At 42.4% G+C, this 18,064-nt stretch overlaps 1 protein-coding gene across 1 annotated transcript in view; it reads left to right on the forward strand.

Moving 5' to 3' along the window:
• LOC142588573 (MAM and LDL-receptor class A domain-containing protein 1-like) overlaps positions 1–18,064 on the forward strand; it is a 273,168-nt gene that overhangs the window by 115,347 nt on the left and 139,757 nt on the right. The window contains exons 31-42 of the mRNA XM_075700413.1: positions 296–446; positions 1,108–1,216; positions 2,256–2,352; positions 2,874–2,927; positions 5,486–5,566; positions 9,736–9,938; positions 10,247–10,337; positions 11,161–11,418; positions 11,575–11,706; positions 12,252–12,397; positions 14,103–14,187; positions 16,811–16,930. Of these exons, the coding sequence (XP_075556528.1) occupies positions 296–446; positions 1,108–1,216; positions 2,256–2,352; positions 2,874–2,927; positions 5,486–5,566; positions 9,736–9,938; positions 10,247–10,337; positions 11,161–11,418; positions 11,575–11,706; positions 12,252–12,397; positions 14,103–14,187; positions 16,811–16,930 (1,527 nt within the window). The remainder of the gene's footprint in view (positions 1–295; positions 447–1,107; positions 1,217–2,255; positions 2,353–2,873; positions 2,928–5,485; positions 5,567–9,735; positions 9,939–10,246; positions 10,338–11,160; positions 11,419–11,574; positions 11,707–12,251; positions 12,398–14,102; positions 14,188–16,810; positions 16,931–18,064) is intronic.

Here is an 18,064-nt window from a genome sequence, read left to right on the forward strand (position 1 = left end):
AAGATTCGTGCGATGCCTAGAACTACATTGATTCTCTTACGCACGTCGTACGGTCATTTATGTTTGACTCAAGTTTACATTAAGCAATAATTGTATTCAGATGAAAACTGTATTGGCAACTTCCTTACTTTAATATATATATATATATATATATATATATATATATATATATATATATATATATATATATATATATATATATATATATATATATATATATATATATATATATATATATATATATATATATATAACTCTCTTTTTAATTGTGACCTTTCGTTTTCGTCTTTTTCAGGGCATCTCCTATACTTAAACACGACTTACGTAGACCAAAAGCTGCATTCATTTGGCAGGGTTTTTATGCCCGAACGTGGCGCAACCGCCGCGACATGCTTGACGTTCTGGTGGCGTGCTTTTGGCGCTGACAGCACTCTTAATGTGTATAAGTAAGTACAGCCTCACTTGCAATCATGTCTTCGCGAAAATATCAACGAATTATTGGGGCGATAAAGCGAAAAAAAAATACGCTCGAACGCTCGAATTTCACATAACAGGCTACTTCAGTAGGCGTAGGGGACGAAGATTATCTATGCATTGGGCTAGTTGGTGCATATTCATTTTTATTGCGCTGAGTACCGTAAGACGCAACGGGGACGAACCGAAACACTGGATATGACGCGAACACGAGGTGACGCATGGGATCTCAACACATGTTGCGCTCCCATGAGTTGACAAAGGTGATAGTTTTCTTTTCGTGCATGCAATAAACTATTGCATATAGCGAAATGTTGGGAGCTCTTTGGCGCATATATCGTTATGATTAGACGTGCGGCGCTGGTTCACCGATTATTGGTTTGACTATTGCCGTGTTGTGCGTGAGCAAACAAATGCGCTTCTAAGGAAGCATCGATATTGTAGCCTACAAGGTGCAGTTATTAAATGCGCGACTTTATTTCTCCGGTCATGAGACAAATCAACGACCGACCTAGCAAGTAACATAACTCCTTGCCACCCCAAGGTGGTGCGACTGCCGGGTCAGCGAGACGGAAGGAGGCCGCGCCACACTCTGATAGAATCGTGAATTGCATTCTTCTCTCCTTCCACCAGCTTTCGCCCGGGGACGGGACTTGGTGATCCTGCGCTCACATTTGTGACAAGTGAAAATCCTTGGTGGAATGCTCGCACAATTACTTTTTGGTCGGAGAAGACATGGCAGGCAAGTTGCACTACCTTGACAGGATCGTGCATGCGTAACCTTGCAATAGAAATGACATGTTAAAAAAAAGCCCTTTTCCTACCGAGTGTCACCCGCCCATGATATGAATGGGGATACGAACAGAAGTGCTTTCAGATGAAGTGGAGAGAGCTGTTGCTTTTCGAGAAACAGCAAGTTTCATTGCAAACAAGACCGTGCCTTGAACATTATGCGTGTGCAGAACTCGTATGAGTACAAGGCTAAGGCAAAATTTATGAAAGGATAAACTCATGACATTATACCGGGTGCTTTTCTTTAACTGCATCAATATTCTTAAAAGATCCGCTGTGGCAGACAGTACAGTTCAAACACTTGACCTAAATTATGCGATGAAACGGACAGTACTTCCACAACTAATCAAAATGTTCAATTAAATAAATAATATATTATCCTTAATTATTTTTTGAATTCAATACATTACGGCACATATTGCAACTGACAAATTGTAGACAGTGAGTCCGCAAGGCGTATCCAATTGAAACCTATTCTGAGGACTACACCACTTTCGAGTGATTAATTTTCAAAGTGCCCGACGAAATACATTGGCCTTCCAGATACTATTGTACTTCAGTGCATGAAACAATGTTTCCTAAAAAAGTAAGCGGAACAAGACTTCATTTTTACCGCAAATTCGATGGCGCATATCTAAAAACCGGTGACATCCTCAGAATTAATTACAAGTCTATATGCCTTGTAGACTCACTAGCTACATTTCATAGATTGCAACATATGCTGTAAATAATTAGTAAGAAAACTTAGTAAGTCAAATTTTGTTAGTTAGCAAATTCGGCATTTCATTGATCATGGAAGCAATGTCCGCCTCATCGAGTAGTTTATTTCATGGGTTAGAACTGTTCTACATGCCACAGGTGATTTTTAAAAATTTAGTGGAGCTAAAAAAAAAGCCATATATAACAAAACCGGTCGTACATTAGATATTCTCACCATGGAGTGTAGGTTGCTAACTATACATGATAAGTGCGCTCACGTTCGTTTGCAGGTTGCGTTTGAAGCACTTGTACCAGAAATGACATTGCAAGAATCAGGAGTTCTTCTCGACGACATCGAGCTGGTTGATGGCGTTTGCCCTCACGAGAGTAAGTAGCCACGCAACCTCTATAGTACTGCTCAGCTTAACTATCACTCCATGACGCGAAAGCAGCGTGAGAGACGGGACAAGAAAGAAGGGACAGGACTTGGCGCTGTTTCTTTCCTCTTCCTCTTTCTTCTCCCGTCGTTTGCGTTGTTCTTCCGTCGTAACGCCGTGCCCACAAGTTCGGACCCTATTAAACTACCACAAAAAGCGACTAAATTGAATTTCGTGCATTTTAATGCCCATTGCAAGCTATCTCGGTGTAACTCCCCGTTCTCACCCCGATTTTGTCTTCCATCAACTTCAACTAGAGGTTGAACTGCCTTCCATGTTTTTGTTGTTCCCGGCTGGAGAAGTCTCCGCTGCTATATTTCCATTTAAAGCGCAGTTTTACACTAGCAGGCGAACGTTGCTCGCAACGCCGCTGTGAGAACTGCGAAATGTCAGTGGCGATTTGCAAAATCGACTTTGTAATGTACGAAAAACACATTGTTTTAATGCCTATGCTCGTAACGCGCCTTTCAGACTTCTGCACTTTCGAGAGTCCTACGTGTCTGCACTGGAGAAACTCAGACGAAAGTAAGCACAATATCTCCTCTGTCTAGTTGCACTTTGGCGTTGTTCTTTATTGTTATCCTCAGGGAAGAGCTCTGGCGCTTCAGTGAATGCAGCCATACATATTGGCAACATACGAAACGAGAGCGCTGATGCTTTTGCATATTTAGTGCCCTTTGGCGACAGATTCTTGCGCAAATTCAACGATGCGCTAGTGCCTATACGCCATACCTGCGAACTCTCCCGAATGTTTCGTAATATTTACAAATTTTCTCCCGTCATGCGATTTTGAGAATGTTGAAGGAAGTTTTACGAACCATTCATTTTGTTTGCGAAATTGTTCGCACGTCGGTCTTCGTTGTCTTACATTTTCGTCGTAATCTGATGGCGAAAGAATGCAAGAGGGATACTTCCTTCGAGCAAGTTTGCAAAAGTAGTTCTTGAATAAAGTGAAATCGGCAACAGCTAAGTCATTGAAAAGTCCCTGTGCTATAGAAACTTTGTTGGTTGCATTATTTGCTGTTACAAATTCGGTGCTGCTCGGTGGGCTGCGTCTGTTAAATCATCGTCACTTTATAAAGTGCACATGTATCCCTGAAAACGTGCTCAGTAGAAGCTTTAGAAAATGCGTGCTATCCTTCCTGTTCCTCTCATTTTCCCCTCCCTCCCAAATGAATCGATATCAAAGGGTGGGACCTCGCGTTGATATCAGCCCCACACGTGCTCTTGTGATGAAACTGTTTACAGCCAGGTTTCTTTGCAGGAGTAAATTGATAGCCACATTTTCTATCACCCTTGTGCAGGTTCTTGGAAATTTCTCAATCAATCAATCAATCAATCAATCAATCAATCAATCAATCAATCAATCAATCAATCAATCAATCAATCAATCAATCAATCAATCAATCAATCAATCAATCAATCAATCAATCAATCAATCGTGTATTATGGTGCTCACAGAGTCATACCAAGCTTTTGTACTAGTGCACCTAAAATAAAAAAAAAATATTATGGAAAATAAAACAAAAAGAAGCGAAATTTGGCGCGGAAAACAACATCAAAAATGAAATGTACAAGCTCGATTAGACAAAGACAATAAAACTAGGCAGCGAGTTATTTATAGAATATGTGATTATCAACTCAGCCACAAAACGCAAATAAGGAACTCGGGAATATGCTATGTAATCCTTTCGTTACTACTATTTTCTGCGAAAAACGACCCAAATATACTGATTGCTTTTATTCGTTCAAACGAGCATATATGCGAAGAAACAGCCAGGAATAATATATTGAATATCTTTGTTTCAAGACAGGGCCCTAAAAACTATTTATTGAAAAAAAAATTTAGAATTTGTTAACCCCACTACCAAGGAAAACTTCATTGCAGAGCTTTAAAACTCTAAGGTTAGCTGAGAAAGCTGTATTATTTGCACTAAAACAGTGTGGTACTATCACTATGATGAAGGCCCGTATAACGTATATCCTGAGTTATGCGCGGTGACGCCGAACATGTGCTTGTAAGTTTTTGTATGGACGAGGCCTGCTTGCCCTCGGTAGGAGCGGTGCAAACTTCAGTGATTAGCATGGGTCATCTTCGGTAGGAAAAGTGTTAAGCAGAATACATTTTGTAGGCTTCTTGACGTCAAACCATGGGACCGTTACTAATTCAACATGGCTCTAAAGAAAAACACGAATGTGCATGAGTGATATTGATAGTACGTGACGTTGTACATGATTATGGGCTACATTAAGCTACACACTAGAGAAAGGTAAAACAAGAAGGCTGATTTATTGCGTTTTGGCTCCACAAATTCACAATGGTCAGCTAAATTTGCAAGGGATAAAGTGTAGGGTCACCGGAACCCTAACAACAACGCTCACAAGGTTAATACATATCGTTCAAGATACATAGCCAATTAGTTAACAAAAAATACAAAATAATGAATTGCACGACGCTACGCTAACGTCAGGTAGTATGTCAGTAGGGCTTGAACGTTTTGAATAAGTAAAGAAAGCAGCACTGAGTGATGCGTTTGTAAACTTACTCAGAGGGGTGCCAGTTAATTTTTCCAGCATGTCCTTTTTCCGAATACAACGAAATGTTACACAAATTTGCACGAGTTTGTATCTTTAATGCTTCGCCGCGTAAATGTAAGAGTGATACTGCTAAATTTCGGAAACATTAAAATCCCAGAAACATGCTGGTCATTCTTGCCGCCGCGATGGTTGGCAAGGAAATGCAAGGATTACCAAGAAAATCGTCTGTAAGAATGTTGTTTTCAGCCTCTGAAAAATTTACAGTGCTGCTTAGTAAGCCATGTGTTATTTTAGCCTATAGCTAGGCCTGGATAGGAGAATGTTTCCACACCACTCTCGTTTTGTTTAGAATTGTTAGACCCATCAGTTTGACTCGAAAGATATTCCGCTTGAGTTAATGCTGATATCAGCAGTTTAAGTGGGGGATGATAGAAACGGAAGGAAATCAAATGGCCGTTGTAACTTGTAGGTCCAACTTTGAAACTGCCACGGAAGACGTAAAAGTGACTTTGTGTTCCTTGCCAGTCACTTCTTTCCTCTCGCAGATAACGTGACGAGACGCTGGTCGTTGCAGCGGGCCGGTCTATCGCCTGTCACCCGAGACCACACATTAAACTCGGACGAAGGTGTGTTGTTTATTGTTTTCTTGAGTATTTCTTTAACGTATTATCTGGTGCAAGCCAACGTTCTAAATTGCCCTGCACAAATTACAAGTGGACGGAGAAAAAGAAGACATACTAGAAAAAAAGGCGAATCAACAGCGGTCGACATTGAAGAAGGACAAGAACCTTTGGGGCGCCTTAATGTACCATGTGGTTTGTCTCGACTGAACTACCTCCGAGTTCGGTCCACATATTTAGATTGCACTATTTATTTTATTTATTTTAAATACTTTCAAGGCCCGTAGGCGCTACAGAAAGGAGTGGTACATATACACAGAAGAAGAATGCAGATTAATGAATAAGATATTTGTTAGATGGCATAGAAAACAGCAGTCTTGAACCTCGATGAGTATAATAGTAGCGACCGATGCGGGGAGGTGGTTCGAGTCATTGCAGGTGCCAGGTAAAAAAGAGTAATAGTACGCGTTCGTGCGACAAGATGGCACGAAAACTTTATGAGGGTGATCGCTGCGGGATGAAAAGTAGGAAAGAGGAGTAAGAAGTTTTTCTTTTAATACCGGGTTGTGGTAAACCTTGTGGAAAAGGCAGAGGCGACTGTATGCATGACGTACTGAAAGTTCCGGTATGTTAAGGGTTTGCTTCATGAGTGTTACGCTAGCATGACGAGAGTAATTAGATAGAATAAAGCGGGACGCGTGGCTCTGAATGGCTTCGAGGGAGAGGGTTAGTGATACTTGAGGGGGATCCCAGACGGCCGAGGCATATTCTAATTTTGATTGAACAAGTGTTTTGTAAAGCGTCAGTTTTAAAGATGCAGGAACGGCGTAAAAGTTTCTGCGTAGATAGACTAGCGTGCGATTAGCGTTAGAAGTTATAAATTCAAGATGCTTGTGCCATGATAGATCGTGAGTGCCGTAAAGGCCGAGATACTTGTAAAAATTAACTTGACAGAGAGGAGCGCTATTCAGAAAATACATGCGTGTATCAGTATTGTTATTGTTAGAGCGGCGTGATATGCGCATATATTTACATTTATTTACGTTTAGTTTCATGTTCCACGCATTGCACCATATAGATAAATTGTTGAGGTCTTCTTGTAGTTAAGTGGAATCGGCGGGGTCACTAATCTTATGATATATTACGCAGTCATCAGCAAATAGGTAAATTGAAGACAATTTCACGCAGTCAGGGAGATCGTTAATATAAATTAGAAAGAGCAGAGGCCCGAGGACGGATCCCTGCGGGACCCCTGATGTAACCGATGAAAAAGCAGAGGAAGCGTTATTGGCAGTTACGTACTGAGTTCGATTGGAAAGGAAGTCCTTAATCTAGGCTAATACTAAAGGATCAATGTTAAGCTGATCGAGTTTAAGGTTTAGTAGATCGTGCGTTACGGTATCAAAGGCCTTAGCATAGTCCAAGAAAATACAGTCAACGTCAAAGTTATTGTCAGATGCAGCAAAAAGATCATTAGTAAAGCAAGCTAGTTGGGTTTCGCACGAGTACATTTTCCTGAAGCCATGTTGATAGGAATGAAAGAATGAATTGGTTTCCAAAAATTCAACAAGGTGAGAGTAAATGATGCGTTCCAAAAGTTTGCATGGAATGTTTGTCAATGAAATGGGACGGTAGTTCTCGGGAGTATGCGCATTGCCTGACTTTGGGACTGGAACCACCTTTCCTTTCTTCCAGTAACGCGGGAGCGAGGAATACTGCAACGACTGAGGAAAAATTTTAGAAAGAATAACAGATGAAAACACCTCAGTGCATTTCAATAATTTTGAATTAATACTATCAGGCCCACTGGCAGACGAAATCTGCAGATTATTGATTGGCCGGCTAATGCCTACCCAGTCAATTATTATGGGATCCATCACAGGGAAGTTTGAACTTGGGAAGTTTGAACTCGGTAAATTGACGATGATATTGGCATTGAGGAAAGAGACAAACGCCTCATTCAAAACGCTGCAACATTGATTAGGTGGAACACTGGTGCCACCAGGGTAATTTAAATGTATAATGTTTGTTTTAGTGTCATTAACAACACTCCAAAACTTGCGCGGACTCGTTTGAAGGAACGAGGGCAGTGTAACACTCAAGAAGGTAGTTTTAGTGTTACTAGTCATTTGGATGTACTCAGTTTCCACTTGACGGTACGTTGACCAATTAGCGGGGAGATTTGATTGCTTGGCCCGGCGGAATAACCGTTTCTTTTTGTTGCGCAGGCGTTTAAGACAGTTGTTGAACCATGGCGATCTAGTGTTTGAGGGTATCTTTCGTTGAGGTATATAACTGTCAATTAAAGATAGTAGTTTATTTTTGAAAAGCTGCCAGTTATCTCTTGAATCGGCCCATCTGGCTTTAATTTCGCCCTTTTTGCGTCAATTACGCATTATTATTGCTCCGTACATAGCTCTACGATAACTTGGTGTCTTTTTCGTTCGAAGCTTTGTTTGGACGCCTTTTTCATTGCCCTATGTGCACTACAGAAGGCCTCAAATCGTTTAATTTGCCGAGACTAAAATGGCCAGGTATCCAGACCCCACAAACCCCAAATAAACCTGAAGTCTGGAGAAGACCTTATCTTCGAAAGCTTTTATATCTGGGCTTGCTTCTTTTTCTTCTAGGAACCAATTGTCGCCCGCTCCTGTAAAAAGCAGCGTGAGGGGAGATTCGCAGCACAACATAGCTTTAAAAATGTTTTTGATTCACAGTATCGCTTTATAAATGTGTCATGGCCCCTTTTATTGTTTCTTCTATACTCAAGGTGAACAAGAAAGAGCAGCGGAGCGCCCAGAAAAATTCGATGGCCTGCTAGATACGCGCACGATTTTTAAAGGCAACAGAAAGACCCCCCCGCGCTCATGTTTATGTATTGTGAATAAATTCACAACGTGCTCGTTGAACTATTACATTAAACCTTCCCAGAAAGCCTTTCTATTGTAATATATTTACTTTATAGTATTTAATTTAGTTTACTCCAGCAACATTCGGTACATGATCAGAGATGTAAGGCGATTATATTTACAAATCAATTTTTAGAATTGCGTATAGAGATTTCTTCCTTGTTATTGTGCTTGTGGCCCATAAATGTTTGGCGTTGGAGGGGCATAGCACAAACGTTAGCGCAGTTGAACATGTCACCAAGTTGTCTTACACGCCTGCAAAGATACCTACAAGAGTGCAAAGTGATATTTGCCGCCTCTTGCTTTTCTCTGCATTTTGACACATTTGTAATTTTTTTATAGTGCGCCGGGAAATGTTTTAAATAAAAGTGGCAAACTAAGAATATTTCGACAATCTACGTGTTTTATGTAGGATCCGCGATGCTTTTGTTATTTTCGTGACGCCTGACGCCTATAGTTCCAAGCTGCTCACTTCTCATTACTGTTTGGATTGTCTCCAAGGTTGTCCTGTGCGTTTCTCTTTCTTGTGTTCGTGTCTGTTCTTGCTGGAATCCCCTACAGTGTCATCATGCCCCAACTGGCCCAGCAAACCGCACTACTACTTAAGTTAGGGCTGCCGAAAACGCCGTGACTACAAATGTTTATTTCCCTCGGAGCTGGTAAACTCCCCTGAAGAATGCCCAGCAATATCGGGGGATACAGTTCCAGAAATTGGGATAAGACAATGTAAGGTCTCGCGTAAAAACCTTCGATATGTCTTCGCCGGGTTCCTTGGCAAGGGAACAACATCAAGATTTTAAGAACTACTCGACTGAGGAATCGGTCATCTTTTTAAGGCTGAATTCCATCGATAGGACGGTGATATAGTTTCTGCTAGATGCTCTGGTTTTACAGCGGCAGTTGTTAAAGGATTTCTAAGCTCCTGACGTGACCGTACGTCCATCCGTGGGTGGCGCCATAAAACTACCTTACCAAACCTGCCCAGTTGCTCCAGGTTTATGCCTCAATATTGTCTAAATGTTCTGCCAGTAGTTGGAAGAACTTCTGGAAGTTGGAATCTGTTGCACAGTGTAAACACTGGGCAGCAAGTTAATGTAAAGAAGCTGCTAGATTCCTATTTCAAGTGCAGCGCATGGGCTCGACATATTTTGTCGCACTATCTACTGCCTTGCGCAAGCGGCAAAATGAACGGAGGTGCGTGGGTGTTCTGAGAACTAGGCTCGCTACCTAGGAAGTAATGACATTTTATTAAACATTCACTTATAGGTCACTATCTGCTATTCAAGGAGGATGACCCAGGGCAGCAGGCCGCTCTTGTGTTGACGGATCAGCGGTACCGCTGTGCTACCCTGTGGCATTACATATCGGAAGAGCCAAACAACTTGACAGTCATAGCCGGCGGAGTCCCTCTTGCGACAAGTACCAGTGGTGAATGGAAGCTGGCCATTTTTTCAGTCGACCCAATAAATGTGAGTGTTGTAACTTGATCTCTCACTTTGTGTTGGCAAGCGGCATTTGTAGAGCACACTGCATAAGAACGCCTCATTTCCACAATACGTAGATCTTAATCTTGGTGCTTTTAAGTGGCGTACGGCATTTGAAAAATGCACGCGGTAAACCTGTTTAAGCCTTGAAAGCCTCGAAATCCAAGTGATTGTTCTTCTTAGTCCTTCCTAATATTTTCAGTCATTCGTTTAGTTCATTGCACGTTCGTTTGGTATGCTTCACGGCGCTGCTATATTTTATTATCCCCCCCCCCTCCTTTTTGTTTTTGCAGACGGTAATATCAGCCATTTCTGGTGGTAGACCTGATGCCTTCGCGGCTATCGACGACTTGAAGCTTCTACAATACCCCTGCTACACTACACGTAAGCATCATATAGAAGGCAAAATATTGGATAGCTATACAGAACACAAATTACGAACTTCGAGCTATATGAAGCTATATAAACTCCTTCGTATGTGCAGTGCCGCTAGTATCACGAAAATTCGGCATGTAAGCGCCATGCAACTTAACATGGTTTTACTTAAAGCTTTTTTTGCGTTATGTTAATTTAAGCTCGTCTTTTAATGACTATGTTTCACCAACTAGTCCAACAAAATGTACTCCTACGATATGCTCAAAGGTTTGCTTGTAGCATCAATATATGACAAGATGCACTTCCAGGTAGGCGAAGGCCACCAGTACTTCGTTTGTATATGTTGTCATTTAGAACTGAGGGCCAACAACATGTAGTTTTTAGGTGCTAATACGAAACTAACATTATTCTGTCGCCAGAAGTTCGGATTTGGCAGAGACAAACGGGTAACCAAAGGAGAGACAGCGACTGGCAGAAAGAAATATGCACTTAACAGAGCTGCGAAATCAAGGGTGTCTGAGTGTAAACACGTAATGCAATTTCTCTTTTGCAAGAACAGGTGCTTCTATACGCTGCTGCTGAATCAATTGAGTTAGCGAGATGAAATAAAATAAACATACGATGATTATACGAGTAGGGTAAAAAGAAAATGCTTCATTACACTTTACTGCGCATTTTGATACCACGAGATGATGCTGTGATGTATTCTATTCACTTGCAAATCATATCCCATACGACGCAACTCATAGCTTCGCTGCAAGGCCTGGTAGCAAAACCCCTTTTTGGTTATTTGACTTGGTATCAGAACTAATAATACTGAATGCATCGACAGCCACACCAGTCAAGCCGCCGTTCGTGTGTGCTGAATCTGGAAAAAAAATCCCTGCCCAAGCACGGTGCAACTTCATCGCGGACTGCTCGGACGGCTCCGATGAGCAGGACTGCGGTTCGTGCTCGTTCGAAAACGCCACCTGCGGATGGTCAGTCGATGGGCCAGATGTGCTCCACCACGATGATTTCTCCTGGAAGAGGCAGAAGGCTGCGGCTGCTCTGGGACCGATGAGAGACCACAGCACAAACTTGAAAAGTGGTGAGTGGACGGCGTTGTTTTTCGCGACTGAACGCAGAGTAAACAGAGGAATTTTTAAAGTTGATACTATTTTATCTCTGTCATAATCTGCAATAAATTGTGGGCTTGGATGCATTGCCCACGGGGTGGGATTAGTTATAGAACAATATGTTGCAGGTCACTATCTCCTCCTGCGAGCGAGTAAACGAATCGAAGGAAAAACGATGCTGGCTGAGGCGTCCAGTCCTACACTGCACAACACGGGTCACCTATGTGTCGTCAAATTTTGGTTCAACTACCGGGCTCCAAGTAAGTTTACAGCGTGATATCTCATGTGTGTCGAGCGTGCACGAAGCTGCATTACTCGTTTTTCTATGGGCACTCACTTGCATAGCTAGCAGCACCATCGTCTTTCAAAAACAGCGTTCTCTAAGCCTCGTTATTCTGAGAAACGGGCGCAGAGGGGGAAATTATCGCCCTTTTCGTTTTTTTATTCGCCTTGATCCTGGCGGCTGAATCTCGGAACTTATTTTCTCTGCTTACAGTCTACGTTTTCTACTGAAATGTGGAAACGAAACAGAGCAAAAGTTACTCCAGAATCGGCGTCCTTAATTCTAGATAAAATCTTATTAGATAAAATACGATTATATCCTTTATTGGGCAAGGCAAAGAGCAGTACATCAATCTTATACACGTTGGTTTCATTGTTGTTCGTGCGAGCGTAGTTACCGATACCAGGCCCAGTCTGTATAATGGTACATAACGAAGTACTGTGTAAGACAGGCTGTGCCTGGTGGGATATAGGCTAAGAGTGGGCCTGAACGTGATAAGGTTATATTTTCTGGTCGTTTCAGATAATACGCATAAGCTTCTGATGGAGCTGCACGTTAACGGGTTTCAAATTGTGGTCTGGGATTCTTGGGAACTTGCTGAAAACCCACAACAAGGAAAGTGGAACGAAGGCCAATTTCTGCTCGGACGTTACCGCTCAGCAGTGCAGGTAACGGAATACGTCCCTGCCTTCAAGGCCGCTTGTATATTGAGTTGAGATAAATCAGCTGCATAGGTATATTGAAGAAGAAATCCTAGAGCATATCATTGCATTTGTTTAGCAACATACAGGCGAGTCCTGGCTGTTATCACTGAGACGTGGCTGCATGCTTAAGTGATCTGGGACGAAGTTTCAGCCGCTTGTTATACAGCATTCCGCGGAGGCGGCTTGTCGAAAAGCCGATGTGTTGAAATTCAAGTGATAGAACTTGACCTTATTTGGTACGTCCCTACGACGCAAAAATGATACCAGTAGCGATTCACTTGTTATCAGTGTTATTACTTGTCGGTGCATGTTTATCGAAAGGTAAAGCCACAACACAAAGCTTTCTGCCCCATTATGCAGCTGGGACTATTATTTTTTTATGATCTCTTACGATCTGGGATGAGCTTCGAACCTTAGTTACCAGTTCGGGTAACAGGAGGGTTCTGCTAGTGTTTCTTTTTCCACCGGTTTGCTTGCACTATACAAAACCAACTTGCCTCCGTATTTTTTACTTGCTTTATTTTATGTCTTTACCTTTCGCTGCTTACATTTTCTGCCTTGACATTCCCACTGAATGTGGATAACATTTACTAACTAACTAACTAACTAACTAACTAACTAACTAACTAACTAACTAACTAACTAACTAACTAACTAACTAACTAACTAACTAGGCAACTAAACAAATAATTAATTGAATAATTACTTAATAAGGAATTAATTATTTAAGTTAATCGACCAATTCTGTATTTATCTAACCAAATAATTAACTAAATAACGCATTGAACATTGAGCTGAAAAAAAGATTGAGCTAAATCCTTGCTTAAATAATCGATTAACTGTTTGGTTGACTGCACAATCAACTATAATTGACTAATTAATGACCCAATTACTAAACTAATTATTAGCTTACGAAATACAGTTATACATTTTTAAAGTCATTTGTGCTTCGTAATACTGCTAGTTCGTTTTGCTATCGTGCATTTTCTCATGCCGACTATAGTACAAGGTAGTGGTTCGATTTTACATGTGCATCGCGCACGATGACTTACGATGTACACAGAGGTTTTGGTAATGAGGTATCTACGCATTTGCGCTCAATGAATATCAGCCAGTATAACTGAGAAGTGGGAACGACGCATGCGCTATCTTAATGCACACATGAGTAACTTCAATATACACAATATTAACATATTTGCGCGGTTATGACATGTCAACCAACCTCAACCAACCCAATCTAAAAAAAAGTTGATAGAGCTTGTGTTGTTCACGCGTCTGCTTTTTTTTTGTTTTTGAGCACTATATTTATTTATTTATTTATTTATTTATTTACAGCATACTGCAGGCCGTGTGGCCCAAGCAGGAGGGGCATGGTAACAAATAAAAGTACATGTATAAAAGGCAGAATTGCAAAAATATGAAATTCAAGAGATGAAACAATATAACACGAAACAGCAATGTTAGTTAAGAAATACTAATAATATGAGTTTGAACTCCCGTTTAAGCTTGCTCGTTTTATAGTTAATTCAAGCACATCAAATGGCTGAAAAATCGCGAAATATTGGCCAAACGAATCCTTTTAACTCTTTTAACGTGCAAGTATTTCAATGTCACGCCAAATTGTGATGCTTAGGTTAAGAATAAGCATGATTTTGCGCACAATTCACAGATACTCCTACGCGGCTATGATTCTCCAGCTGACGACAGCTACACTGCCATCGATGACATATCTTTCCAAGGCTGCGACATGCCAGGTATTTGAACGTACTCGACTCCTTTGTAGACATTACGCAACTTGCTTCATAACGTGCGTTTTGTAAGAAAAAGGATTACTGGCAGGACCACCTTGTGTATTTGCTATCTTGCAATGCTGGTGTGCGGCTGGTGGGAACCAAGTTCAGATCAGTTGTATAAGTGTCGCACATTTGAATTCAATAGCCCATGGTTTCTGAATTTTCCAGAGTTGTGAATCGCATTTTGCAGATGAGCACACATTCAGAGCTTTTGAGTAGCTTTATAGCACGTGTGTACAGAGAACTGAGCTAAGGTATAAGGACACGAGAGAGAGAGACCGTGCAAAGCGTACTAACGAGACCATGTTTATGCATTATATTACCCATGTATAGTTACCCAGTCCTATTGACGCTATAGGGCAATCCAAAATTGAGGGTAAATTTGAAGCTTGATATGCACGGCACTGAAAGCGCAGGCTATTCCTTTTCGGTGTTAGCGCGGCAGGCGAACGAGCGCTGTCAGAATTCCCGACAGTTGACTGTACATTTGTGTCTGCTGTAGGCTGAAACCAGCGAACACTTGGATGATTCGTGCGATATGATTTTACGTGGCGTTGGGATTCCGTTTTGCCACGTTGGGACGTATGGCGCTATAGTGCCTCAGGACATGGTCAGCGCACATCTTCCACGAGTGACAATTCGCACGACTCGTACGAACTGCCTTGATAACTGGATAGAACATTACTACTGCGTCTGAAAGGGCCGTAGAGAAGTGATTTAGTGCTCTGTTGAATTAAGAAAACTGAAACAAGAAAATCTGCATATATATGCAGATCCAACGCACATCTTGATGTCTATGTGAAGCGAACCTTCCATGATGCGGTTTAATGCTATAAGTTTGCCCTTTTCGTTTCTGTGTCTTCAGCGTAAAGGACACGGGCGCGTGTGCGTGTACTCTCGCGCACTGCTACGCATGCAGCGATCATCTGAAAGAGCTAGTTCGGCGTTGGCACGATATCAGTATGCATGTGATTCTGGCCTAACGATTAGAGCGTCGGGTGGCGGCGCTGTGGGTTGGAAGTTCGATGTCGCCATCGGGCGCATAATTCAGTTTTTTTTTAAAAGTGCGAGCGATTCGGCGAGACAGCAGCAGCAGCAGCAGCACCCCGCAGCCAGGGTTTGGAAATTCTAGAAGGGTTCGTAAAGCAAGCTTCGCTTTAAGGCGAGAATAAAAGCAAGAGCGGAAGCATTATTCTGCGAACTACGCTCTAATCACGCAGCAAGCAGACTTGTCAAGCAGCGTCTTGTGCAAGATTATTTATATAATTATTTCCTCTCTAGACGTGAAGGCGCTTAGGGTAGCGGGGTCACAATTAATTATAGAAAAAGTAGATCAGGAACCATGATGCCGATGCAGGTGGGTAAAAATGTATTGGCGAAGGTAGGGGGACTAGGAATATCAGGCGCATACTGTAATTAATTCACTGTAATGACTGCACGAGCTTGTGCACGGAAAGAGTAGAAGAAATACTGCTCGGCAGGGGCGGCGTCAAAACTGACAGCATGGTTGGTGGTTGTCGACGCGAATGACGCTGCTGGTCCTTTATTCATGGGGAGCCACCGTGGGGGTTATTGATCAGGTGGCGGTCGTCGCGGCTATTGCAGACTGTGGGACGTGCGTCACGTCAACCTGATAACGGCCGTATCGTCCCGCCAGCTACGACGCTCGCCGCATACATTCTGGGCGTATTCTGAGACAGCGAGCTTGCTTGACGAATGAGTCGAAGCACTGATGTAATGTGCACCGCAACGAGGAGAGGAACCTGATTAGGACAAGTGGCATTATTGGCATGTACAATATATTTCAGCTAAGCAATAGTCACTTCTATTTGCAACGTATACAATATTTTGAACAGATGGTACCAACATACTGGTGCTCTAGGTGTAAATAAGAGCTAAAAAGTTCTATTAGGAAGCCCAGTTCCTCTTTTGAGGCTATAGTCGATGGTTGTGGAAACTTAATACGTTCTTGATAATCTATATCCAAGAAATGAGCTGCTATAATGCCGTTTAAGAACATGCGCAGCTGAACCATTTCGTTGCAGTGTTAAAGGTTGTCATTCTTTCTTTTTAATTCTCCAACTACCGCTACCACTTGGCATGCTTCATTTTGAATATTGCTGGCTAAATTTCTGCATACCTCAGGGCTTACTGGTGAGTGGTATAGCGCGGAGGCAAGGTGGGAGGCGTTGGCATAGCATGCAGACTCTCAGTGCTCAGCCTAAGGTTACCGTCTCGTGCGGACCGGGGCCTGTATTCGCAAAAACTACTTCGAACTATTCGTAAAAGCACATGCCCGCCAATCGTGAAGTTGGACATACTATTAGCGAAGGCGGTCAGCCAATGGCAAACATCATTTACGAACAAATAGCTTTGTGAATTCGGCTCGTGTTGTTTAGACGAAGTCCATAAGCGTCTGTCAGAGCGCTGCCATATCTAGGCGAGACACAACGTCTGTTCACCAAGAAGTTTCAGTAATTACTTGCTATAACTAGTGGACTTCTGTGTACAATAACTAGTCTAACATAGTGTGCTATTTAAGCTTTCAGTGTACGCAAAAATTCATACATCTCCCTGCTTGCAGTGCCAACGTCACAACAAAGTCCAGGAATGTTCGCATGCAAGAACAGGGTTGCAGTCGTAATGGAGCATCGCTGCGACTATATCGACCACTGTGGTGACTTAAGTGACGAAGAGGATTGCGGTAAGCTTTATTTCGTTCAAAGTTCCCAACCTTCTTGCATTTATGTTTCTTTCTTTTTCTTTTCTTTTTCTTCGCGGGGGTGGAGGGGGGAATTCAATTTGTCTAAAGGAAATAGCCAGGTTTTTATACGTTCAAGTTGATGTTCTTATTTATAAACGTTTATCCGGATTCAGCTCAGGCATATCGTATGTAAGTCTGTAAATAAATATAGAAAGAAAGACAATATCAAACTTCTTCCGGTAGGCTGAAATAATAAAAAAAATGAACTTCGATGATTCGCTCTGGTACATGGACTCATCTGGGTGTCAGCAGATACAATTAATATCCCATCTACGGGAAGGGCCCGGGCACTTCCTCCGCATAGACGGCGAGCGGCTTGCTATTGCCTGGCAACTACACCGGGAGTGCGAAAGCTGGGCGCCGGCTTCCATTTCCCGCCCACCTTTTTCACTTCACGCCTTCTTTGCCTCCTTCATCCACAGCGCACTGTGCCACTCCCTCCCCCCCCCCCCCCCCATTCATAAGCAGCTGAAGATTGTTATCGCAGCTCCGGAATTTCCTTCTTAATTCAAGGTGCTGTTGCTATCAAGCAACTAATGCGCACGTACGCACGGCAATATAGACCCGATTTCTCAGGTCATCTGTTGCCACCACGCTGGTCACAGGGGAAGTATGTCGAAAATGTTGCTTTATCTTCACTGTAATTGCAGCTTACTATGAGGTCGCTCAGAAGTGCCTCTGCGGGGGCTGATTGGTGTGCCATAACTGTACAGTGTATGACTGCGCTGCTAACATTGCACGCACAGGACATTGCGCGCAAGGCCCGTGTCTGTTTCGTGTTTTCGTGTCAGTGTCCCTGTATGTGCCACCTTAGCAGTGCAACCATACACCGTAAAGTTACGAAACCTCCGTTTCTTATCTATGCACATACCGTTTTACTGCGCACTTGTCCCTCCCCCCCCCCTTACCTGTGACTTAACATGCTGCATATACCTTCGCATCCCGAGAAAGAGCTCACAACATTTTTGTATGACATTTTGCCCATTTCTCCTATTATTTCTTTTTGATTTTCTTTCTCTCTCACCGCTTCTCTCTCGCTTTCTCTCTCTTCAGAGAAAGTGCGGCGTATACTTT

This window comes from Dermacentor variabilis, chromosome 1 (assembly GCF_050947875.1).
Source record: "Dermacentor variabilis isolate Ectoservices chromosome 1, ASM5094787v1, whole genome shotgun sequence".
NCBI lineage: Eukaryota > Metazoa > Arthropoda > Arachnida > Ixodida > Ixodidae > Dermacentor > Dermacentor variabilis.